Here is a 26,977-nt window from a genome sequence, read left to right as displayed (position 1 = left end):
ATGAATGATGATGAAGTTGCATATGAATGGCAAATGTTTTCAAGAAGGCAGATGGATGTGCAATGAGGCTGCAACATCTGTCCCTCACTCATTAAACTGATCTAGTTGACTAGAGAGAACTCTAATTAGCTAATGGCTAGAAAGGTGTTCCTCCCTCACTGCTACACATGCATCACTCTCAAAGTTCTACATTCAATCTAACAGGATATAAAACAGAGTGTTACGTAAACTTGTAACAAGTTGGGGAAGCAGCACAAATGCCCATAGCAGCAAGACGTAGTGATTTACAAAGTCACAGCAAGGTGTGAGCCTTATATCGCTGATACAGCATCAGATTGTTCCCTAAAATTGTGTAAGTTGGAGCAGCAGCTGTTGAATTGTTGGCTGCAGTGTAGGTCTGGCCAAGAACAAGTGAAGGTTACATTGGTTTAACATTAAACAGCACCACAACACCACACTATGCACACCAAGTAAAAAAACTCCACACACATTTCTTTTAGAATAATAAAAAAAAATTAGAAAATTCAAGAGGCAAAAAAAAAAAAAAAAAAATTCCATTAAAAGGATACTAAACCCATTTTTTTTTTCTTTCATGATTCGGATTGAGCAAGCAATTTTAAGCAACTTTCTAATTTACTCCTATTATCAATTTTTATTCGTTCTCTTGCTATCTTTATTTAAAAAGCAGGAATGTAAAGCTTAGGAGCCGGCCCATTTTATGTTCAGCATCCTGGATAGTGCTTACTTATTGGTGGCTACATTTAGCCACCAACAAGCAAGCGTAATCCAAGTTCTGAACCAAAAATGGGCCGGCTCCTAAGTGTTACATTCCTGCTTTTTAAATAAAGATAGCAGGAGAACGAAGAAAAATTAATAATTGGAGTAAATTAGAAAGTTGCATGCTCTATCTGAATCATGAAAGAAAAAAAATTGGGTTTAGTATCCTTTGAATGTCAGTTTATGCTCCCATAGGTAAAAAGCACAGAAGTTCCACAATAAAAATAAATCACCATGTCACAGAATTTAATAATATAATACAATTTATTCTATGATGGGGTATTTCTATTTCAACTTTTTCATACCTTTGATTGGGAACTTATAAACTCTGGCATTATTTTTCAAGTTGTTAGTCTTTGACTGTATACACACATGGTCTGTGAATTGTGAATCTCAGGTAGTGGAAGAAGAAGAAAGTTTTTATTTAGAAAAAATGTACTTGTTCGCACTGTAAAATAAAGCAGAATCAAGTTGTTTTAACTTTCTGCTGTGGCTCAGTCTCTTGTTCATACTCTATTTCAACATAGGCACGTTTCTTCCTTATAGGTCCTTTGAGAGGCGTTTTGCCTTTTCCTTTTAAATTTGATTTTTCTGTTTCTTCTTCCGATGACTCTTCCTCACTAGAGGATTTCTCATCACTGCTGGCTCCTATTTTATCCATTTCCTATGAATAAACAGAGTACATATTAAAATAATTATATAAAATCAATTTATACATCATTCTCTATCAACTGACTACCAACCAATGTTGTTTAAGAAGTAGTCTGTAGAAATAGGTGTCTGATGCATAAGTTGGTATAAACAAACCAGCATTTACTATGACAACTCGGCAAGACTCCTACTTCATACTCGGCTACTTGATAATATTTCTTGGAAATGGTCAACTTATCAAGCTACCTTTATCACAATATCCTGTTGAAACTGGAATGAATAATATTCTGTTACTATAACATACATAGTATTAATGATTTCTAAAGAGAAAGTCAGAGAAAAGACTGAAAAAAATGTTCTTCAAATAATACAAAAAAGTTGTTTTCTAATAAACATTTTTTTGTAATAAAACACTCCGTTATGCATCACCCATGAGGTGTTTTTTTGGAACCTTTAAACTATCATTTAAAACAATTTTAAATGAAATTACAATTAAAACAAAAAAACAAACAAAAAAAGAGTAAGGAACACAGAAAGCCACAGGCGATATTGTAAGCATGCCCCCCCGCAGTGGACTTCAGCCATGTCTTGTAAGGGGTGATACTCAAAAAGGGTTGCCACCGCAGCCACGTTTTCCTGGACACTTATGAGTTACACATGCTTCAAGGTATGCAGGGAGGAACATGTTGCCCTCTGTACACCCTGCAGCATGTGTAACTCATAAGTGTACAGGAAAACATGGCTGAGGTGGCAACCCAATACGCAAAAGATTTCTTTTCACTCTGGACTACTAGTGAGCAGGCTTTCGAAATCTTGCAAAGTAAAAAAAAAAAAAAAAAATTGGAAGGCTAACATGGGTGAAAAGCAATAGTTTAGATAAGCCATGTCAAACGTCCCTACTACATTACCTAATCAGTAAAGAATCAACTAGCATGTTAATAGGTAGAGATGAATTTGCAGAAACTTCCAGGGATGGTCACATTTTAAACATCTATATACTTCAAATGAGCATCTGTATATACCAACATTATCATTATGTACATACATAATGTTGGTATATGCCGATGCTCATTTGAAGTATATAGATGTTTAAAATGTGACCATCCCTGGAAGTTTCTGCAGATTCTGCTCTACCTATTAACATTTAAGAAAGAAAGAAAAAAAAAAGGCATGTCCTATCTAGAAAAAAAATACAAGGACAAAGACTGAATTTTAAAAACCTATACACCAAATTCAATGCAAAATCCCAAGTACAAATCTAAATATCCTTTTAACGAGCACTAAGAAATGCTGCTAATATGACATATTAATAATCAATAAGCTTTAGCAAAAAACAAATGCATGTGACAAAAACAAACAAAAAATGTAGTTTATTTGTTCTGTGTGTGTGTGTGTGTGTGTGTGTAAAATGCTTACACATCCATAGAACACCCTATTCCAGCCTAAGAAAAGCCCTTGCCCAGCCCACTTTCTGAATCTGTAAGATTTATTTTACATAGAAACACTGCAGTTCAATGCAATTTGTACACATATACACAGAAATAGAGGCGTATAATCCTAGTTTGCAAAAAACAGAATTTATGCTTACCTGATAAATTACTTTCTCCAACGGTGTGTCCGGTCCACGGCGTCATCCTTACTTGTGGGATATTCTCTTCCCCAACAGGAAATGGCAAAGAGCCCAGCAAAGCTGGTCACATGATCCCTCCTAGGCTCCGCCTTCCCCAGTCATTCGACCGACGTAAAGGAGGAATATGCATAGGAGAAATCATATGATACCGTGGTGACTGTAGTTAGAGAAAATAATTCATCAGACCTGATCAAAAAACCAGGGCGGGCCGTGGACCGGACACACCGTTGGAGAAAGTAATTTATCAGGTAAGCATAAATTCTGTTTTCTCCAACATAGGTGTGTCCGGTCCACGGCGTCATCCTTACTTGTGGGAACCAATACCAAAGCTTTAGGACACGGATGATGGGAGGGAGCAAATCAGGTCACCTAGATGGAAGGCACCACGGCTTGCAAAACCTTTCTCCCAAAAATAGCCTCAGAAGAAGCAAAAGTATCAAATTTGTAAAATTTGGTAAAAGTGTGCAGTGAAGACCAAGTCGCTGCCTTACATATCTGATCAACAGAAGCCTCGTTCTTGAAGGCCCATGTGGAAGCCACGGCCCTAGTGGAGTGAGCTGTGATTCTTTCAGGAGGCTGCCGTCCGGCAGTCTCATAAGCCAATCGGATGATGCTTTTAAGCCAAAAAGAGAGAGAGGTAGAAGTTGCTTTTTGACCTCTCCTTTTACCAGAATAAACAACAAACAAGGAAGATGTTTGTCTGAAATCCTTTGTAGCCTCTAAATAGAATTTTAGAGCACAAACTACATCCAAATTGTGCAACAAACGTTCCTTCTTTGAAACTGGATTCGGACACAAAGAAGGTACGACTATCTCCTGGTTAATATTTTTGTTAGAAACAACTTTCGGAAGAAAACCAGGTTTAGTACGCAAAACCACCTTATCTGCATGGAACACCAGATAAGGAGGAGAACACTGCAGAGCAGATAACTCTGAAACTCTTCTTGCAGAAGAAATTGCAACCAAAAACAAAACTTTCCAAGATAATAACTTAATATCTACGGAATGTAAGGGTTCAAACGGAACCCCCTGAAGAACTGAAAGAACTAAATTGAGACTCCAAGGAGGAGTCAAAGGTTTGTAAACAGGCTTGATTCTAACCAGAGCCTGAACAAAAGCCTGAACATCTGGCACAGCCGCCAGCTTTTTGTGAAGTAAAACAGATAAAGCAGAAATCTGTCCCTTCAAAGAACTTGCAGATAATCCTTTCTCCAAACCCTCTTGAAGAAAGGATAGAATCTTAGGAATTTTTATCTTGTTCCATGGGAATCCTTTAGATTCACACCAACAGATATATTTTTTCCATATTTTATGGTAGATTTTTCTAGTTACAGGCTTTCTAGCCTGAACAAGAGTATCAATGACAGAATCTGAGAACCCATGCTTTGATAAAATCAAGCGTTCAATCTCCAAGCAGTCAGTTGGAGTGAGGCCAGATTCGGATGTTCGAACGGACCTTGAACAAGAAGGTCCTGTCTCAAAGGTAGCTTCCATGGTGGAGCCGATGACATATTCACCAGGTCTGCATACCAAGTCCTGCGTGGCCACGCATGAGCTATCAAGATCACCGATACCCTCTCCTGTTTGATCCTGGCTACCAGCCTGGGAATGAGAGGAAACGGTGGGAACACATAAGCTAGGTTGAAGGTCCAAGGTGCTACTAGTGCATCCACTAGAGTCGCCTTGGGATCCCTGGATCTGGACCCGTAGCAAGGAACCTTGAAGTTCTGACGAGACGCCATCAGATCCATGTCTGGAATGCCCCACAATTGAATTATTTGGGCAAAGATTTCCGGATGGAGTTCCCACTCCCCCGGATGAAATGTCTGACGACTCAGAAAATCCGCTTCCCAATTTTCCACTCCTGGGATGTGGATTGCAGACAAGTGGCAGGAGTGATTCTCCGCCCATTGAATTATTTTGGTCACTTCTTCCATCGCCAGGGAACTCCTTGTTCCCCCCTGATGGTTGATATACGCAACAGTCGTCATGTTGTCTGATTGAAACCTTATGAATTTGGCCTTTGCTAGCTGAGGCCAAGCCTTGAGAGCATTGAATATCGCTCTCAGTTCCAGAATGTTTATCGGTAGAAGAGATTCTTCCCGAGACCAAAGACCCTGAGCTTTCAGGGGTTCCCAGACCGCGCCCCAGCCCACCAGACTGGCGTCGGTCGTGACAATGACCCACTCTGGTCTGCGGAAGCTCATCCCTTGGGACAGGTTGTCCAGGGTCAGCCACCAACGGAGTGAATCTCTGGTCCTCTGATCTACTTGTATCGTCGGAGACAAGTCTGTATAATCCCCATTCCACTGTCTGAGCATGCACAGTTGTAATGGTCTTAGATGAATTCGCGCAAAAGGAACTATGTCCATTGCCGCAACCATCAAACCTATTACTTCCATGCACTGCGCTATGGAAGGAAGAAGAACAGAATGAAGTACTTGACAAGAGCTTAGAAGTTTTGATTTTCTGGCCTCTGTCAGAAAAATCTTCATTTCTAAGGAGTCTAATATTGTTCCCAAGAAGGGAACTCTTGTTGACGGAGATAGAGAACTTTTTTCTACGTTCACCTTCCACCCGTGAGATCTGAGAAAGGCTAGGACAATGTCCGTATGAGCCTTTGCTTGTGGCAGAGACGACGCTTGAATCAGTATGTCGTCCAAGTAAGGTACTACTGCAATGCCCCTTGGTCTTAGCACCGCTAGAAGGGACCCTAGTACCTTTGTGAAAATTCTTGGAGCAGTGGCTAATCCGAATGGAAGTGCCACAAACTGGTAATGTTTGTCCAGAAAGGCGAACCTTAGGAACCGATGATGTTCCTTGTGGATAGGAATATGTAGATACGCATCCTTTAAATCCACCGTGGTCATGAATTGACCTTCCTGGATGGTAGGAAGAATTGTCCGAATGGTTTCCATTTTGAACGATGGAACCCTGAGAAATTTGTTTAGGATCTTGAGATCTAAGATTGGTCTGAATGTTCCCTCTTTTTTGGGAACTATGAACAGATTGGAGTAGAATCCCATCCCTTGTTCTCCTAATGGAACAGGATGAATCACTCCCATTTTTAACAGGTCTTCTACACAATGTAAGAATGCCTGTCTTTTTATGTGGTCTGAAGACAATTGAGACCTGTGGAACCTTCCCCTTGGGGGTAGCTCCTTGAATTCCAGAAGATAACCTTGGGAGACTATTTCTAGCGCCCAAGGATCCAGAACATCTCTTGCCCAAGCCTGAGCGAAGAGAGAAAGTCTGCCCCCCACCAGATCCGGTCCCGGATCGGGGGCCAACATCTCATGCTGTCTTGGTAGCAGTGGCAGGTTTCTTGGCCTGCTTACCTTTGTTCCAGCCTTGCATTGGCCTCCAGGCTGGCTTGGTTTGAGAAGTATTACCCTCTTGCTTAGAGGATGTAGAACTTGAGGCTGGTCCGTTTCTGCGAAAGGGACGAAAATTTGGTTTATTTTTAGCCTTAAAAGACCTATCCTGAGGAGGGGCGTGGCCCTTTCCCCCAGTGATATCTGAAATAATCTCTTTCAAGTCAGGGCCAAACAGCGTTTTCCCCTTGAAAGGTATGTTAAGCAATTTGTTCTTGGAGGACGCATCCGCTGACCAAGACTTTAGCCAAAGCGCTCTGCGCGCCACAATAGCAAACCCTGAATTTTTCGCCGCTAATCTAGCTAATTGCAAAGTGGCGTCTAAAGTAAAAGAGTTAGCCAATTTAAGAGCGTGAACTCTGTCCATAACCTCCTCATAAGAAGATTCTTTATTGAGCGACTTTTCTAGTTCATCGAACCAGAAACACGCTGCTGTAGTGACAGGAACAATGCATGAAATTGGTTGTAGAAGGTAACCTTGCTGAACAAACATCTTTTTAAGCAAACCCTCTAATTTTTTATCCATAGGATCTTTGAAAGCACAACTATCTTCTATAGGGATAGTAGTGCGTTTGTTTAGAGTAGAAACCGCCCCCTCGACCTTGGGGACTGTCTGCCATAAGTCCTTTCTGGGGTCGACCATAGGAAACAATTTCTTAAATATAGGGGGAGGGACAAAAGGTATGCCGGGCCTTTCCCATTCTTTGTTTACAATGTCCGCCACCCGCTTGGGTATAGGAAAAGCTTCGGGGGGCACCGGGACCTCTAGGAACTTGTCCATCTTACATAATTTCTCTGGAATGACCAAATTGTCACAATCATCCAGAGTAGATAACACCTCCTTAAGCAGAGCGCGGAGATGTTCCAATTTAAATTTGAATGTAATAACATCAGGTTCAGCTTGTTGAGAAATTTTTCCTGAATCTGAAATTTCTCCCTCAGACAAAACCTCCCTGGCCCCTTCAGACTGGTGTAAGGGCATGTCAGAACCATTATCATCAGCGTCCTCATGCTCTTCCGTATCTAAAACAGAGCAGTCACGCTTTCGCTGATAAGTGGGCATTTTGGCTAAAATGTTTTTAATAGAATTATCCATTACAGCCGTTAATTGTTGCATAGTAAGAAGTATTGGCGCACTAGATGTACTAGGGGCCTCCTGTGTGGGCAAGACTGGCGTAGACACAGGAGGGGATGATGCAGTACCATGCTTACTCCCCTCACTTGAGGAATCATCTTGGGCATCATTTTCTCTAAATTGTTTGTCACATACATCACATCTATTTAAATGAGAAGGAACCTTGGCTTCCTCACATACAGAACATAGTCTATCTGAATGTTCAGACATGTTAAACAGGCATAAACTTGATAACAAAGTACAAAAAAACGTTTTAAAATAAAACCGTTACTGTCACTTTAAATTTTAAACTGAACACACTTTATTACTGAATATGTGAAAAAGTATGAAGGAATTGTTCAAAATTCACCAAAATTTCACCACAGTGTCTTAAAGCCTTAAAAGTATTGCACACCAAATTTGAAAGCTTTAACTCTTAAAATAACGGAACCGGAGCCGTTTTTATATTTAACCCCTATACAGTCCCTGGTATCTGCTTTGCTGAGACCCAACCAAGCCCAGAGGGGAATACGATACCAAATGACGCCTTCAGTAAGCTTTTTCTGTGTATCTGAGCTCCTCACACATGCATCTGCATGCCTTGCTTCCCAAAAACAACTGCGCATTAGTGGCGCGAAAATGAGGCTCTGCCTATGATTAGAAAAGGCCCCCAGTGAAAAAGGTGTCCAATACAGTGCCTGCCGTTTTTTTAACATAATTCCCAAGATTAAAATAACTCCTCAAAGCTATAAACTATTAAAAATGCTTATAAAGTAATCGTTTTAGCCCAGAAAAATGTCTACCAGTCTTTAAAGCCCTTGTGAAGCCCTTTATTCTTATTAATAAAATGGCTTACCGGATCCCATAGGGAAAATGACAGCTTCCAGCATTACCAAGTCTTGTTAGAAATGTGTCATACTTCAAGCAGCAAAGTCTGCACACTGTTTCCCCCAACTGAAGTTACTTCATCTCAACAGTCCTGTGTGGAAACAGCCATCGATTTTAGTAACGGTTGCTAAAATCATCTTCCTCTTACAAACAGAAATCTTCATCTATTTTCTGTTTCAGAGTAAATAGTACATACCAGCACTATTTTAAAATAACAAACTCTTGATTGAAGAATAAAACTACATTTAAACACCCAAAAAACTCTTAACCATCTCCGTGGAGATGTTGCCTGTGCAACGGCAAAGAGAATGACTGGAGAAGGCGGAGCCTAGGAGGGATCATGTGACCAGCTTTGCTGGGCTCTTTGCCATTTCCTGTTGGGGAAGAGAATATCCCACAAGTAAGGATGACGCCGTGGACCGGACACACCTATGTTGGAGAAACTACAAACATTCTATAATGCTATAGTGCTTGCCTTACCTTCATATCCATAAATACAGTGCCAAAGGATCATTTTAGGTTATCTAAGAGAAAAAAAAATCTACAAAATACCGCTAATACCTTCATTGCTGCATGTAATTCATTGCCCTAGGACTTGGAGTGACCAAAGAGACTCCAGGCTGGCATTTTGTGTAGCAGTAGACTACACTTAAGTGATGGTAAATCATAGCATTTGGATTTACAAAAAAAAAAAAAAAAAGTATAAAATACTTCATGCTGAAAATTCCTTTATTTGTCTGAAGCGTTAACCGCACTGAGCTCCACTATTTTGCTGTGAGATGACGTTTCCCCCTCTAAGCCTATAGCCGTGGGGGTGAGCTGGTGCCATGCCGGATAGCTAGCACGCTACTGGCTAAGATCACCTCACAGCAAAATAGATTTCTGCCGTGAGCTGCTCAGTGCGGTGAACGCTTTAGACAAAGGAACTTTGAGCAATAAAGTATTTTATACTTCATGACTGAAAGTCCCCTTTATTTGTTCAACTGGTAAATCCTAGCGTTCCACAAATGCTAGGATTTATTATCACTAAGTGCAAGCGCATGGGCATTGATTAACAAGTGTGGTCCATGCACTGCACCTACTGCTGATCTCTGCATATATTTTTTTTATTTTTTTTTTAAAAAAGCCTCCATTTTTTCTTAAAACACTGCCCATAAACGATTATTGTATTTTGTTATCATGCGTTGAGTAATTTTTTTATTTTTAGCAGAGCGATGATGATTAGAGCCTTGCACTGGAGCGCTGTTTGCGTGTGATCGATAAGCAGTTTATCGCAAGTGTTTGCGCTCATCGGGTTTACCGTTGGTATTACGAGTTAAAAGTAAACTCGATTACTTAAGCGCAATCAAAATTTATGCTAGAATAATTACCGTGCAGTTGCACATAAAATCAAAAATATGATATGAGATTTCAGGTGTTAGGGGGAAAAAAAAAAAGAGAGAGAAAAGGAGAGAGAGAGAGAGAGAGAGAGAGAAAAGGAGAGAGAGAGAGAGAAAAGGAGAGAGAGAGAGAGAAAAGGAGAGAGAAAGAGAAAGAGAGAGAGAAAGAGAAAGAGAGAGAGAAAGAGAGAGAGAAGAGAAAGAGAGAGAGAAGAGAAAGAGAGAGAGAAGAGAAAGAGAGAGAGAAGAGAAAGAGAGAGAGAAGAGAAAGAGAGAGAGAAGAGAAAGAGAGAAAGAGAGAGAGGAGAGAGAGGAGAGAGAGAGGAGAGAGAGAGGAGAGAGAGAGGAGAGAGAGAGAGAGAGAGGAGAGAGGAGAAGGAGAAAGAGAGAGAGAGAGAGAGAGAGAGAGAGAGAGAGAGAGAGAGAGAGAGAGAGAGAGAGAGAGAGAAGAGAAAGAGAAGAGAAAGAGAGAGAAGAGAGAAAAGAGAGAGAAGAGAGAATAATCAATTTATCTCTCTCACGTTTCAGGGAATGCTCCCCTTCATCAGACCCTGAGGGTCTGATGAAGGGGAGCATTCCCCGAAACGTTACCGCATAAATTGATTATTTGATGTCAAGTCCAGAGAGTGCTGTTTTCTGTTCTATGTACTTTGGTTTACTCTAGCACCCTGGCACCTGGAGAACTGTTTGTGAGAGTGCACCTGCCTCACCTTGTTTGTTTATATATATATATATATAAACAATTTCTGTATGTGAAGAACATTGGAATTTGAAATATTCATATTTTCAAGTGGGGTTAGCGCACTTGAGAATATGCAATCGGGTTTGTATGTGAGTAGGGTGTAGTGGCAAATACAAATTTAGAGCTAAAATACAAGAAAAGCCAACAGAAAAGAAAAAAAAATGAATGTACATGGCAAGTTTAAAAATGTTATATCAAGTTTTCAATTTACTTCTACTATGAGGTTTACTTTGTTCTCGTGGTATTTTTGGTTGCAGAGAACACAAGGTAGTGTGCACATCTGTAGAACTCTATGGCCTAGATTTGGAGTTTGGCGTTAGCCGTGAAAACCAGCGTTAGAGGCTCCTAACGCTCGTTTTAGGCTACCGCCGGTATTTGGAGTCACTCAAAATAGGGTCTAACGCTCACTTTCCAGCCGCGACTTTTCCATACCGCAGATCCCCTTACGTAAATTGCGTATCCTATCTTTTCAATGGGATTTTTATAACTCCGGTATTTAGAGTCGTTTCTGAAGTGAGCGTTAGACATCTAACGACAAAACTCCAGCCGCAGGAAAAAAAAAAGTCAGTAGTTAAGAGCTTTCTGGGCTAACGCCGGTTTATAAAGCTCTTAACTACTGTACTCTAAAGTACACTAACACCCATAAACTACCTATGTACCCCTAAACCGAGGTCCCCCCACATCGCCGACACTCGGAAAAAATTTTTTAACCCCTAATCTGCCGACCGCCACCTACGTTATACTTATGTACCCCTAATCTGCTGCCCCTAACACCGCCGACCCCTGTATTATATTTATTAACCCCTAACCTGCCCCCCACAACGTCGCCGCCAGCTACCTACACTTATTAACCCCTAATCTGCCGACCGCAAAGCGCCGCCACCTACGTTATCCTTATGTACCCCTAATCTGCTGCCCCTAACACCGCCGACCCCTATATTATATTTATTAACCCCTAATCTGCCCCCCTCAACGTCGCCTCCACCTGCCTACACTTATTAACCCCTAATCTGCCGACCGGACCTGAGCGCTACTATAAAGTTATTAACCCCTAATCCGCCTCACTAACCCTATAATAAATAGTATTAACCCCTAATCTGCCCTCCCTAACATCGCCGACACCTAACTTCAATTATTAACCCCTAATCTGCCGACCGAATCTCGCCGCTATTCTAATAAATGTATTAACCCCTAAAGCTAAGTCTAACCCTAATACTAACACCCCCCTAAGTTAAATATAATTTAAATCTAACGAAATTAATTAACTCTTATTAAATAAATTATTCCTATTTAAAGCTAAATACCTGTAAAATAAATCCTAATATAGCTACAATATAAATTATATTTATATTATAGCTATTTTAGGATTAATATTTATTTTACAGGCAACTTTGTATTTATTTTAACCAGGTACAATAGCTATTAAATAGTTAAGAACTATTTAATAGCTAAAATAGTTAAAATAATTACAAATTTACCTGTAAAAGAAATCCTAACCTAAGTTACAATTAAACCTAACACTATACTATCAATAAATTAATTAAATAAACTACCTACAATTAACCTAACACTACACTATCAATAAATTAATTAAATACAATTGCTACAAATAAATACAATTAAATAAACTAGCTAAAGTACAAAAAATAAAAAAGAACTAAGTTACAAAAAATAAAAAAATATTTACAAACATAAAAAGAAAAATATTACAACAATTTTAAACTAATTACACCTACTCTAAGCCCCCTAATAAAATAACAAAGCCCCCCAAAATAAAAAAATGCCCTACCCTATTCTAAATTACTAAAGTTCAAAGCTCTTTTACCTTACCAGCCCTGAACAGGGCCCTTTGCGGGGCATGCCCCAAGAAATACAGCTCTTTTGCCTGTAAAAAAAACATACAATACCCAAGCCCCCCAACATTACAACCCACCACCCACATACCCCTAATCTAACCCAAACCCCCCTTAAATAAACCTAACACTAAGCCCCTGAAGATCATCCTACCTTGTCTTCACCTCACCGGGTATCACACCGATCCGTCCAGAAGAGCTCCTCCGATGTCCTGATCCAAGCCCAAGCGGGGGGCTGAAGAGGTCCATGATCCGGCTGAAGTCTTCATTTAAGCGGGGCAGAAGAGGTCTTCCATCCGATTGAAGTCTTCATCCAAGCGGCATCCATCCGGAGCGAAGCGGCAGCATCCTGAAGACCTCCACCGCGGAACATCCATCCTGGCCGACGACTGAACGACGAATGACGGTTCCTTTAAATGACGTCATCCAAGATGGCGTCCCTCGAATTCCGATTGGCTGATAGGATTCTATCAGCCAATCGGAATTAAGGTAGGAATATTCTGATTGGCTGATGGAATCAGCCAATCAGAATCAAGTTCAATCCGATTGGCTGATCCGATCAGCCAATCAGATTGAGCTCGCATTCTATTGGCTGTTCCGATCAGCCAATAGAATGTTAGGGCAGCAGATTAGGGGTACATAGGGATAATGTAAGTAGCGGCGGTTTACGGAGCGGCAGATTAGGGGTTAATAATAATATGCAGGGGTCAGCGATAGCGGGGGCGGAAGATTAGGGGTTAATAAGTGTAAGGTTAGGGGTGTTTAGACTCGGGGTACATGTTAGAGTGTTAAGTGCAGACGTAGGAAGGGTTACCGCATAGCAAACAATGGGGCTGCGTTAGGAGCTGAACGCGGCTTTTTTGCAGGTGTTTTTTTTCAGCTCAAACAGCCCCATTGTTTCCTATGGGGGAATCGTGCACGAGCACGTTTTTGAGGCTGGTCGCGTCCGTAAGCAACTCTGGTATCGAGAGTTGAAGCTGCGTTAAAAATGCTTTACGCTCCTTTTTTGTAGCCTAACGCAGCCTTTATGTGGACTCTCAATACCAGAGTTATTTTTATGGTGCGGCCAGAAAAAAGCCGGCGTTAGTTTTTCGGGTCGTTACCGACAAAACTCCAAATCTAGGCCTTAGGCAGCAGTTTTGCATTAATGCATCTCAGCACTAGATGACAGCAGTGTTTGTACAGTGTACAACATTGTTAAAAACATTCTTGCAAAATTGTTCCATATTAATGCTCCAAAACCATGCACACTCCTGAGTCTACCTTCCTGCTAATAAAGAATACCAAATAAAGTGCATTTATAATAGAAGTACATTAGAAAGGTGTGTGTGTTTTTTCGGTTTTTTGTTTAGTTTTTTTTTTTTTTTAAAGTAGTACTCTGATTCAAAAAAGGAAAAATGTTTGGCTTTCAATTTCCTTCAACTTTAAATGTAGAATTAAAGGGACATAATACCCATATGCTAAATAACTTGAAAGTGATGCAGCACAACTAAAAAAAAGCTAACAAGAAAATCTCACCTAAATATCTCTATGCAAAATGTTAGCTCAATATGTCTTCAGCTCACTACTTACTATTGTAAGATCTCTGTGAACAGTTATTTTTCAGCTACTGTGAGCTATATGTTGAAAAAAAGCTTTATCAGTTCCTTGATCTGAGTAGGGATATAACATGTGCCTGCACTTGCCAGATGCACAATCCCTTGCAAGTCTTGGGACTAGCATTTGGATTGGCTGCCTAAAGTCCATTTACAATGGGATGTGGGTACTGAGGACATTTTGAGACATGTTCAGGGGATATTTTCTAGTGCTTCAACATTTGGGTATCATGTCCCTTTAAGGTTTGAGTTTTTAAACCAGCAGTCAGTTTCTGTTTTCTTTGCTTTTGCAGATTTAAGTGAAAACTGGGTGAATCTACTTTTAGGCAGTTTTGTTTTCCCTTTGTTACTATTTTTTGCAGATTTCAGTTACTTCTTTGAACTTTATGGTCTTTGTTACAGTGATAATATGGCACATCTAGTTATATCCCCCCCCCCTCCTTTAATATGGAACAAAGATATATATATATATATATATATATATATATATATATATATATATATATATATATATATATATATATATATATATATATATATATATATATATATATATATATATATATATATATATATATCAGTAACCAAAAGTGCAATACAGTAAACAATATAACAGTGCACTGCTTAATCATGGGGGAACAGCCCTTTGGGCTAGATTACATTTGACTGGTAAGCTTTACCAATGCTCTCATTACATGTCCTACTCCATTAAAGTCTATGGAGTTGGAAATGTGAACAGAGCATTGGTAAAGCTTACCAACCAAATGTAATCTAAATCTAGTCCTATAATTGCAGGATAAGTGTTCATTGGAATTCACATAATTTTTCCTATGAGTACTCTTCCTGCAATTATATAAGCTAAGGACAGGGCCGGATTGGCCTACCAGGAAATTCCCTGGTGGGCTGCAAGCAGCTGGGGCTGGAAAGCTACAATTTAAAGGGGTGATGCAATTAGGTTGTAGGGCTGTTATATAACATCAATCTAACATTTGTATTTAATACAAAGTAATATAATTTAATTATGAAAAAATATTGGGGGAAGGAGTGTCCCAGTAAACCCCTTTGAGAAAAATGGGACATGTGCATTCTACCGACTCAACGGAAAATAGGGCTGGTCTTGATAATTTTCCAGCGCTGCTTTTATTCCCAGTCCAGCCCTGGCTATAGATGTTCCTCAGAGCACAGTATGTTTTGAACATAATGGTGCAAGATGAGAACTAGCAGTATAACATTCAATCTAGCAATTAGAATAATTTTTCAAAAGTTAGTGGCAAGTTCTTTTTAAGGAACAGAACAGAAGCATCTCTGCATGTTCAGCTATAAGTCTGTTTTTGCTATCAGTAAGGAGGTTCGACTCTAAGTTGAACAGTCTTTCACTTTCCACACTACTGCATGAGGAAGAAAGATTTTTGGGCCATTTTAGCCAGAGCTGGAAATCTCAGTTTATTAACTGCCCAGTACTTCAGGGGTTTGTCTGAATGAGGTAAAAGTAATCTCTCCTACAATAATACAAATAACAGCAATTTGTACTGGCAGAACAGTAGTAAACAATTTTTAGTTTAGTCTCCACTCCAGTTTAAAATGAAATGGGAACATGCAGTTTAAAAAAACGCTGCAAGATAGCATATGGGTAGGAAGTGGAGGTGTCGGTTTAAATATCTGTGCATCTGCACGAGTACTCATGCAAATACTTGATACCGATACTAGTATTGGTGCAACATATACATAGATATACAGTATATACATACATTATATATATATATATATATATATATATATATATATATATATATATATATATATATATATATATATATATATATATATATATATATATAAACACACAGAGAAAGTACAGCACTCACTTAAGATTAAAAGCAAAAATGAAAGGGTTAGTTACCGCATCTGGCCAAATGGGACAAGCCCAGGTACCACCCACTTCAAGGTCCCTTCCAAAACCTGGGTCCCTAAACCAGCCAAACATTGCAAGCTCTCAACCAAACAAAATAAATAAAGATACATTTCAACTAGCGCTGGGAGAGTATAAATTGAACTAGGACGAGTAGTGAAAGATACTTGAATCAACATTCCCTCACTATCAAAAGGCTGGGTGGGTAGGGCCATAAAGAAGAGCACAGTTGCTTTGGTGTGGAGGCACTGAGAAGAAATACAACATCGAGACACAGCAAGAGAGATGTTGTCAGCAGTATTTCTGCTTATGTGCAGTAAGTAGGGCCCTGCTCTGCTTTGAGGTCTATGGGCAATACAAAATGAGGGTATAGGGAGCATGTGTAATTAGAAAAGGGTGATTGGTCATCAGTACCAATAAAGTGATACCTCTGAATTTAGGTGGGAGAGTTTTGAAGCTGCATACTTAAAAACTTGCGAAACAAAGTTAGCTTAAGAAAAGTGTAATTTAAGTGGTAGTGTCATCAGTTTGGAGAGTGAGAAAAAACATAATTTATGCTTACCTGATAAATTTATTTCTCTTGTGGTGTATCCAGTCCACGGATCATCCATTACTTGTGGGATATTCTCCTTCCCAACAGGAAGTTGCAAGAGGATCACCCACAGCAGAGCTGCTATATAGCTCCTCCCCTAACTGCCACATCCAGTCATTCGACCGAAACTAGCCGAGAAAAGAGAAACCATAGGGTGCAGTGGTGACTGTAGTTTAAAATTTAGACCTGCCTTAAAAGGACAGGGCGGCCCGTGGACTGGATACACCACAAGAGAAATAAATTTATCAGGTAAGCATAAATTATGTTTTCTCTTGTTAGGTGTATCCAGTCCACGGATCATCCATTACTTGTGGGATACCAATACCAAAGCTAAAGTACACGGATGAAGGGAGGGACAAGGCAGGTACTTAAACGGAAGGGACCACTGCCTGTAGAACCTTTCTCCCAAAAATAGCCTCCAAAGAAGCAAAAGTATCAAATTTGTAAAATTTTGAAAAGGTATGAAGCGAAGACCAAGTCGCCGCTTTGCAAATCTGTTCAACAGGAGCCTCATTTTTAAAGGCCCAGGTGGAAGCCACAGCTCTAGCAGAATGAGCTGTAATCCTTTCAGGGGGCTGCTGTCCAGCAGTCTCATAGGCTAAGCGTATTACGCTCCGAAGCCAAAAAGAAAGAGGTTGCCGAAGCCTTTTGACCTCTCCTCTGTCCAGAGTAAACAACAAACAGGGAAGATGTTTGACGAAAATCTTTAGTCGCTTGTAAGTAAAACTTAAACCCAGGTTTTGTACACAGAACTACTTTATCTGTATGGAAAATCAGATAAGGAGAATCACATTGTAAAGCTGATAACTCAGAGACTCTACGAGCCGAGGAAATAGCCATCAAAAACAGAACTTTCCAAGATAAAAGTTTGATATCAATGGAATGAAGGGGTTCAAACGGAACTCCTTGAACAACCTTAAGAACCAATTTTAAGCTCCATGGAGCAACCGGTTTAAACACAGGCTTAATTCTAACCTGAAAAAAATGCCTGGACGTCTGGAACCTCTGCCAGACGCTTGTGCAAAAGGATAGACAGAGCAGAAATCTGTCCCTTTAAAGAACTAGCTGATAATCCTTTATCCAAACCCTCTTGGAGAAAGGACAATATCCTAGGAATCCTAACCTTACTCCATGAGTAATTCTTGGATTCACACTAATGAAGATATTTGCGCCATATCTTATGGTAGATTTTCCTGGTTACAGGCTTTCGTGCCTGTATTAAGGTATCAATGACTGACTCGGAGAAGCCACGCCTTGATAAAATCAAGCGTTCCAGGCAGTCAGTCTCAGAGAAATTATATTTGGATGATTGAAAGGACCTTGTAGTAGAAGGTCTTGTCTCAGAGGCCAAGGTGGAAAGGATGACATGTCCACCAGGTCTGCATACCAGGTCCTGCGTGGCCACGCAGGCGCGATCAAGATCACTGATGCTCTCTCCTGTTTGATTTTGGCAATCAGTCGAGGGAGCAGAGGAAACGGTGGAAACACATAAGCCAGGTTGAAGAACCACGGTGCTGCTAGAGCATCTATCAGCGTCGCTTCTGGGTCGCTGGACCTGGATCCGTAACAAGGAAGCTTGGCGTTCTGGCGAGACGCCATGAGATCCAATTCTGGTGTGCCCCAACGATGAACCAATTGAGCAAACACCTCCGGATGGAGTTCCCACTCCCCCGGATGAAAAGTCTGACGACTTAGAAAATCTGCCTCCCAGTTCTCTACACCTGGGATATGGATCTCTGATAGATGGCAAGAGTGAGTCTCTGCCCAGCAAATTATCTTGGAGACTTCTAACATTGCTAGGGAGCTCCTGGTCCCCCCTTGATGGTTGATGTAAGCCACAGTCGTGATGTTGTTCGACTGAAATCTGATGAACCTCAGGGTTGCTAACTTAGGCCAAGCTAGAAGAGCAATGAATATTGCTCTTAACTCCAGAATATTTATTGGGAGGAGTTTCTCCTCCTGAGTCCACGATCCCTGAGCCTTCAGGGAATTCCAGACTGCACCCCAACCTAGAAGGCTGGCATCTGTTGTTACAATTGTCCAATCTGGCCTGCGAAAGGTCATACCTTTGGACAGATGGACCTGAGATAGCCACCAAAGAGAATATCTGGTCTCTTGATCCAGATTTAGCAGAGGGGACAAATCTGTGTAATCCCCATTCCACTGACTGAGCATGCATAATTGCAGCGGTCTGAGATGTAGGCGCGCAAATGGCACTATGTCCATCGCCGCTACCATTAAGCCGATCACTTCCATGCACTGAGCCACGAAGGGCGCGGATTGTAGTGAAGAACACGGCAGGAATTTAGAAGCTTTGATAACCTGGACTCCGTCAGGTAAATTTTCATTTCTACAGAATCTATCAGAGTTCCTAGGAAGGAAACCCTTGTGAGGGGTGATAGAGAACTCTTTCCCTCGTTCACTTTCCACCCATGCGACCTCAGAAATGCCAACACTATGTCCGTATGAGATTTGGCAATTTGGAAGTTTGACGCCTGTATCAGGATGTTGTCTAGATAAGGGGCCACTGCTATGCCCCGTGGTCTTAGGACCGCCAGAAGAGACCCCAGAACCTTTGTAAAAATTCTTGGGGCTGTAGCTAACCCGAAGGGAAGAGCCACAAACTGGTAATGCCTGTCTAGAAAGGCAAACCTTAGGAACCGATGATGATCTTTGTGAATCGGTATGTGAAGGTAAGCATCCTTCAAATCCACTGTGGTCATGTACTGACCCTCCTGGATCATAGGTAGGATTGTCCGAATAGTTTCCATTTTGAACGATGGAACTCTGAGGAATTTGTTTAAGATCTTTAGATCCAAAATTGGTCTGAAGGTTCCCTCTTTTTTGGGAACCACAAACAGATTTGAATAAAATCCCTGTCCTTGTTCCATCTGTGGAACTGGATGGATCACTCCCATTATTAGGAGGTCTTGCACACAGCGTAAGAATGCCTCTTTCTTTATCTGGTTTACAGATAATCTCGAAAGGTGAAATCTCCCTTGTGGGGGGGAAGCTTTGAAGTCCAGAAGATATCCCTGTGTCAGGGTTGAGCACTGTTTCTTTAAGAGACTGAAGTTTTCTCCTAATTGATTGCTCCTCCTATAAAACAACACAGCACATTGCAATCAGTGCTTGGTATTGTGTTCCAGTATCCACTGAGTACTCCTTGTATTATGCTCTGGATTACAAGTTGTCTAAGCCTCTCTGCCTTATTTTTCTAACAGGTTGAAATATCTGCTGGATTTCCTAATACCGGATCCTACTCTCACTTACTTCCTCATTTGATGCCTCTGCAAGATTCCTCAGTGGGGTAAAGGAAGATTTATTACCTTCTCTCAGTGTCTCTCTGCTTCAGCAGCAGCCGCTGCTACATTCCAGGCTGTCAGCTCTGCCGGTGACTTCAGACGCTCACTTCCTCCTCATTCAGCATTCACACGCTGCCTGCTCCACATCAGACTTCTCAGCTCCTGCAGCATTTCAGGTACACTCTCTGCAAATACTACTACTGACTGCTTAGCTTGCTACCACTTACAAATATTGCAGTATTTGATTATACATATTTAGGTAGTATTACGCTCTCCATCCTGAAATTATTCTTTGAGTGTGAATCCAGGATCTGTGTACTTTTCTGCACGCTGAGCCAGAGTGTGTTCTGAATAACTTTACCTTACTTCTACCATAGCCCAGTCTTGCTTGCTTCATTTAACAACCTGTGAATCAGAGTTGTTATTAACAACCTGTTTTTACCATAAGGTGGTCTTATATTTCCCTGTCCAATACTTTAATTATTCTGTCAAAAGGTATACAGTGTGTGTTTATAAAATAAAGATATAGACTGTGTATATTTTGAAATAATAAAACACTTTATTTTTCAGAATCTGCTTGTCAGTAGTTGATTCAATAAATAAAGTGTAACAACCAAATTTTTACTACTGTTGTGTTCCATATAACAAACATTAATTGAGAGTAACATTATATAATACCAAGCCTAAAAAAAAAAAAAAAAAAAATTATGGAACCAGTAGATCTTCCACAGGTTGTTTTTAATCTCACGCAAAGGGTTGATCAGTTAGCCCAGGGCTTACACGACTTACAAGTTGAAAATGTTGCACTAAGAAATATTATAAAAGAATCCATTGCACTGAAATCTAGTCAATTTGAGACTATGCTTGAACCACAGGTTTCCTTACCAGAGCATTTCTCAGGCAATAGAAAAATGTACAGGCAGTTTAAAAATGCCTGCCACTTACTCTTTTCCATGAAACCTAGGACTTACCCCACTGAGAGAGTGAAGGTTCTGACCACCATATCATTCCTCAGAGGGGAACCAAGAAACTGGGCTGACAAATTCTTTGAGACAGAGGATCCAATTTTAGGATCACTAGAAGCTTTCTTTGCATCCATGGATGCATTATTTCAAGATACAGATATCCAGCTCACAGCTGAATCCTCCATGAGAAGCCTCAAACAAGGCAAAAGACCCGTGGAGGAGTATATCACAGACTTTAAACAGTTTTCTGCTGATTCTCTTTGGAATCCCATAGCCTTGCGGAACCAATTCCGTATTGGTCTCTCTGAGGCTTTGAAAGACGAATTTGCTAGGATTGAACAACCAAAAACTCTAGACGCCTTTATGAGAATGGCTACTCAAATTGACCGCCGCCTCCGTGAGAGAAAAGCGGAAAAATCTGCAACAGATTTAAAACCTAAAATTTCATACTCTGCTACCACCAGTCCTTACTACGCCTCCGCTAAACCTCAGCCTGAGGCAATGGAGATAGGAATCCTCAGAGGACCACTCAGTCCTGAAGAGAAATTACGCCGTAGGATGAAGAATCTTTGTTTATACTGTGCCAGTCCTACTCACAATGTTCATGACTGTACAGTCTTGTTAACCCCTTAGTGACCAGAGCACTTTTCCATTTTCTGTCCGTTTGGGACCAAGGCTATTTTTACATTTTTGCGGTGTTTGTGTTTAGCTGTAATTTTCCTCTTGCTCATTTACTGTACCCACACATATTATATACCGTTTTTCTCGCCATTAAATGGACTTTCCAAAGATACCATTATTTTCATCATATCTTATAATTTATTATAAAAAAAATTATAAAATATGAGAAAAAAGTGGAAAAAACACACTTTTTCTAACTTTGACCCCCAAAATCTGTTACACATCTACAACCACCAAAAAACACCCATGCTAAATATTTTCTAAAATTTGTCCTGAGTTTAGTAATACCCAATATTTACATGTTCTTTGCTTTTTTTACAAGTTATAGGGCCATAAATACAAGTAGCACTTTGCTATTTCCAAACCATTTTATTCAAGATTAGCGCTAGTTACATTGGGACACTGATATCTTTCAGGAATCCCTGAATATCCCTTGACATGTATATATTTTTTTTTAGAAGACATCCCAAAGTATTGATCTAGGCCAATTTTGGTATATTTCATGCCACCATTTCACCGCCAAATGCGATCAAATACAAAAAATCGTTCACTTTTTCAAAAACTTTCGGTTTCTCACTGAAATTATTTACAAACAGCTTGTGCAATTATGGCATAAATGGTTGTAAAATTTTCTCTGGGATCCCCTTTGTTCAAAAATAGCAGACATATATGGCTTTGGCATTGCTTTTTGGTAATTAGAAGGCCGCTAAATGCCGCTGCGCACCACACGTGTATTATGCCCAGCAGTGCAGGGGTTAATTAGGGAGCTTGTAGGGAGCTTGTAGGGTTAATTTTAGCTTTAGTCTAGTGTAGCAGACAACCCAAAGTATTGATCTAGGCCCATTTTGGTATATTACATGCCACCATTTCACCGCCAAATGCGATCAAATAAAAAAAAAAAGTTCCCTTTTTCACAAACTTTTTGTTTCTCACTGAAATTATTTACAAACAGCTTGTGCAATTATGGCATAAATGGTTGTAAATTTTTCTCTGTGATCCCCTTTGTTCAGAAATAGCAGACACATATGGCTTTGGCGTTGCTTTTTGGTACTTAGGCCGCTAAATGCGCATCACACGTATTATGGCTAGCAGTGAAGGGGTTAATTAGGTAGCTTGTAGGGAGCTTGCAGGGTTAATTTTAGCTTTAGTGTAGAGCTTAGCCTCCCACCTGAAACATCAGACCCCCTGATCCCTCCCAAACAGCTCTCTTCCCTCCCCCACCCCACAATTGTCCCCGCCATCTTAAGTACTGGCAGAAACTCTGCCAGTACTAAAATAAAAGCTATATTTGGGCTTTTTTTTTTTTTTTTTTTAAAGAAAAGGCATATTTACATATGCTGCTCTGTAGGACCCCCCTTTAGCCCCAACCTGACTGATCCCCCACCAAACAGCTCTCTAACTCTCCCCCTCTGTCTTAATGGCCGCCATCTTGGGTACTGGCAGCTGTCTGCCAGTACCCAGTTTAGAATAAAATTGCTTATATTTTTTCATTTTTCCCCTTTTCTGTAGTGTAGCTCCCTGCCCCACCAAAGACCAACCCCCCACCCCCTCCTAGATACATTCGATTTACATTTTTTTTAATTCAGATACCCCTTTCTCAAACTTTGATTTTCTGTAGTGTAGCGTTCCCTCCCGCTCCCGCCCCGTGCACGCGCCCGCCCGCCGCCCCCCCCCCCGTGCACGCGCACGCGCGCGCGCGCCCCCATCGGCCCTGCCCCCGATCCCGCCCCCCTCTACATTACCCGGCCCATCGATGGCCGCCCACCCGCCTCCCAAGTCGGCTCCCACCCACCAACGATACCGGCCATCGATGTCCGGTGCAGAGAGGGCCACGGAGTGGCTCTCTCTGCATCGGATGGCCATCTAGCGTTATTGCAGGATGCCTCCATATCGAGGCATCACTGCAATAACCGGAAAGCAGCTGGAAGCGAGCAGGGTACGTCCTCAGGCGTTAACTGCCTTTTTTTTGAGGACGTACCCTGCACGTCCTCGGTCGTTAAGGGGTTAAAGTCTAAGAAATGTAAGTTTAAACTTATTAATTCATCTGTACATTCTCAGTTAAAGACATCTTATTGCACGCTGTCTCTTTCTCTACAGCTGGAACAAAGTCTACTGAAAATTGATGACGCTATCATTGATTCAGGGGCTACTGGTAACTACTTAGATCTTCACTATTGTCTTCAGAATCGTATCCCCTTTGTCTGCAAGAAGACACCAGTCCCCATCAAAGTAATCGATGGATCACCCATGGTTTCTGGTCCCATAACCCATGAGACCATACCTGTTTTTGTGAATATCTGTGGACATACAGAATTGATGTCCTTAGATGTCTTACCCTCTCCTCATTTCACTTTGGTTCTTGGGATGAAGTGGTTGCAACTTCATAACCCAACTATTGTTTGGTCCCCTTTTGAAATAAAGTTTAATTCAGATTATTGCAGAAATACTTGTCTCACTGGTCATTTATTAATGCAAACTCATACAACAATAGATAACCTACCCAATGACTATTCTGATTTTAAAGATGTGTTTAGTAAGACAGAGGCAGAGAACTTGCCACCTCATAGGATATATGACTGTCCGATAGACCTTCAACCTGGTGCCAAGATCCCTTACGGTCATCTCTATCCTCTCAGCCCCCCTGAATTGGAGCATTTGAAAGAATATTTAGAGGAGAACTTAAGGAAAGGATTTATTAGAGCTTCCACTTCTCCAGCTGGAGCTGGGATATTCTTTGTGCGAAATAAAGATTCCAGTCTAAGACCCATTATTGATTACCGCGAACTCAATAAATGTACAATTAAGAATCGTTATCCATTACCCTTAATTCCAGAAATGATCGAAAGACTTTCTGATGCCACCATCTTCACCAAGTTGGATTTAAGAGGGGCATATAATTTAAAGTGAAGGTAAAGTTACCTTGATGTTGATCTAGAATATCATTCTTTCTTTGAAATCAGTATGACTTTCATTCATCACTTTTTTTTAATTTCACTGAAAATAAAGTTATTGCTGTTTTAAATCATGTATTGAAGGTCCGCAAAATTCAACCCGTTATTTTTTTTTTTTTTTTCTGTCTCTGTCACGTTTTTTTATTACCCAATTGAAAATCTGGCCGTTAGGCGGCCGTCACTACACATCATCCGCCTCCTAGTTGATCTGCGCATGCCCAGTCATTTTTTCTGTTTATGTCGGAACCTGTGCTCCCGTTTCGCGCAAGCGTATTTATATTATCCCTTCTTGAGAGAGGATTTGCCTATTAGCGCATGGGCAGTAGGTAGTGAAATTGCCGATTTGCGCAGGCGCAGTCAAATGGAGCCTTGTGAACACGCTTTTGTGAGACGTATAGAGCGGGTGGAACCGCTCTATACGTCACAGTCCAGAAAAGAAGGAAATAGGGGTTGGGAGGAGTTAAAACAGAAACGGTAAGGAACTATAAATATGTTTTATTTGCTAAATATAAACGAAACAAATATAAAAACTTAGCGATTAGATTATGCAAATATATACATATTTATTTGTGTGTTTAAAATGTTCAAACTTTACCTTCACTTTAATAAGGATAAAGGAGGGCCATGAGTGGCTGACGGCATTCAGGACCAGGTATGGTCTTTTCGAATACCTGGTAATGCCTTTCGGCCTGTGTAATGCCCCCGCTACGTTCCAGCACTTTATCAACGATGTGTTCAGAGATCTGTTGGACGTATGTCTTGTAATATATTTGGATGAATTTCTCATTTATTCTAGAACCAGAGAAGAACATGTAAAACAAGTTCGTCAAGTTCTTTCCCGGCTTAGAGTGCATAGACTATATGCAAAGCCTGAAAAATGCATGTTCCACACAGATCAAATATCCTTCTTGGGCTATAACATCTCCCCCTTAGGTATTCAAATGCAGACTGAAAAGGTAAACGCAGTTCTCGATTGGCCTCAACCTAAATCAAGGAAGGATGTACAGCGGTTTTTGGGTTTTTCGAACTACTATAGAAAATTCATCAAAAACTTCTCTTCTATAGTCAAACCTTTAACACTTTTAACTGGCAGTACAACACCTTTCATCTGGAATGTTCAGGCAGAGAAAGCTTTCCAAATTTTAAAAAGAAAATTCACATCAGCTCCCATTTTGCATTTTCCCAAACCTCAGTACCAGTACACGTTAGAAGTCGATTCTTCGGATTATGCAATTGGAGCCGTTCTCTCTCAGCAAAGTTCTTTAAGTCAACCTCTATATCCCATCTCCTTTTACTCCAAATTAATGTCACCTGCTGAGAGAAACTACGCTATCGGAGACAAAGAACTCTTAGCAATCCGCCGATCCCTCGAAAATTGGAGACATCTGCTCGAAGGAACTACCATACCTATTAACATCTTTACTGATCATAAACATTTGCAGTATCTCCAAAGAAACAAAACTCTCTCAGCCCGACAGGTTCGTTGGAGCCTCTATTTTGATCGCTTTAACTTTTCCATCATTTACAGACCAGCAGATAAAAACGGAAAGGCCGATGCCTTATCCCGTTCACTCATAAAATCTGAAGAGCTCCCACTCAGATCCAGCATCATACCTCCTGATTGTTTTGTTGGACTGATAACTCCAATCATCTCTGAACTCAAAACTTACTGCAAAGATGTTCCAATACCTCCTAAACCAGAACTCCATAAGTCCGCCGGATTATATTACCACAGGAGTAAATTGTATCTTCCTCCTCATTTGCAGTTACAGATGATAAAAGCCTCTCATGATACCCCTCTTTCCGGACACCCTGGCATTCGTAGGACTATGGAACGCCTCTCACGAACCTTTTGGTGGCCAAAGATGAGGGAGACTATTCAAGAGTACATAAAGACCTGCAAGGTTTGTACCACCTCCAAACCAGATCGCAAAGCTCCTTATGGATTACTCATGCCTCTTCCTGTTCCCGAAAGACCCTGGTACCATGTCTCCATGGATTTCATCGTTGATTTGCCTCTTTCAAACAAACAAACTACAATATTTGTAGTCATTGACTTATTCACAAAGATGGCTCATTTCATCCCCTATCACAAACTCCCCACTTCCTCTGAAACAGCTCTACTGTTTATTGATAATATAGTCAAGTTACATGGCATACCTCCTATATTAACTAGTGACAGAGGAACACAATTTACCTCAAAATTTTGGACCAAACTATGTGAAGTAACCCAGATCGATCACCGCTTTACTACAGCTTATCACCCCCAAACAAACGGGCAGGCAGAAAGACTGAATCAGTGGCTAGAACATTACTTAAGATGTTATTGTTCTTATCACCAATCAGATTGGATGAAATTCCTATCAATGGCTGAATATGCATACAATAATTCCTTGAACGCCTCCACAAAGATGACGCCCTTCTATGCGAATTATGCCTATCACCCTGACTTCACTTTTACTTCACACAACCCCTCTGATTCCCCATTGGTTGATGATATTGTCAATACAATACAAGAAAACTTTAAATTCATTCAAGACAATATTCTTTCAGCACAGAAGACACAGAAAC

At 40.7% G+C, this 26,977-nt stretch overlaps 1 protein-coding gene across 1 annotated transcript in view; it reads right to left on the bottom strand.

Annotated features, from left to right (window-relative positions):
* Window positions 1-1,022: 1,022 nt before the first annotated feature.
* MAK16 (MAK16 homolog) overlaps window positions 1,023-26,977 on the bottom strand; it is a 50,678-nt gene continuing 24,723 nt past the window's right edge. Inside the window, exon 10 of the mRNA XM_053718040.1 lies at window positions 1,023-1,441. Within this exon, the coding sequence (XP_053574015.1) occupies window positions 1,244-1,441 (198 nt within the window). The 3' untranslated portion in view covers window positions 1,023-1,243. The remainder of the gene's footprint in view (window positions 1,442-26,977) is intronic.

Source organism: Bombina bombina, chromosome 6 (genome assembly GCF_027579735.1).
Source record: "Bombina bombina isolate aBomBom1 chromosome 6, aBomBom1.pri, whole genome shotgun sequence".
Classification (NCBI taxonomy): domain Eukaryota; kingdom Metazoa; phylum Chordata; class Amphibia; order Anura; family Bombinatoridae; genus Bombina; species Bombina bombina.
This window is presented reverse-complemented; position numbering and strand designations above follow the sequence as displayed.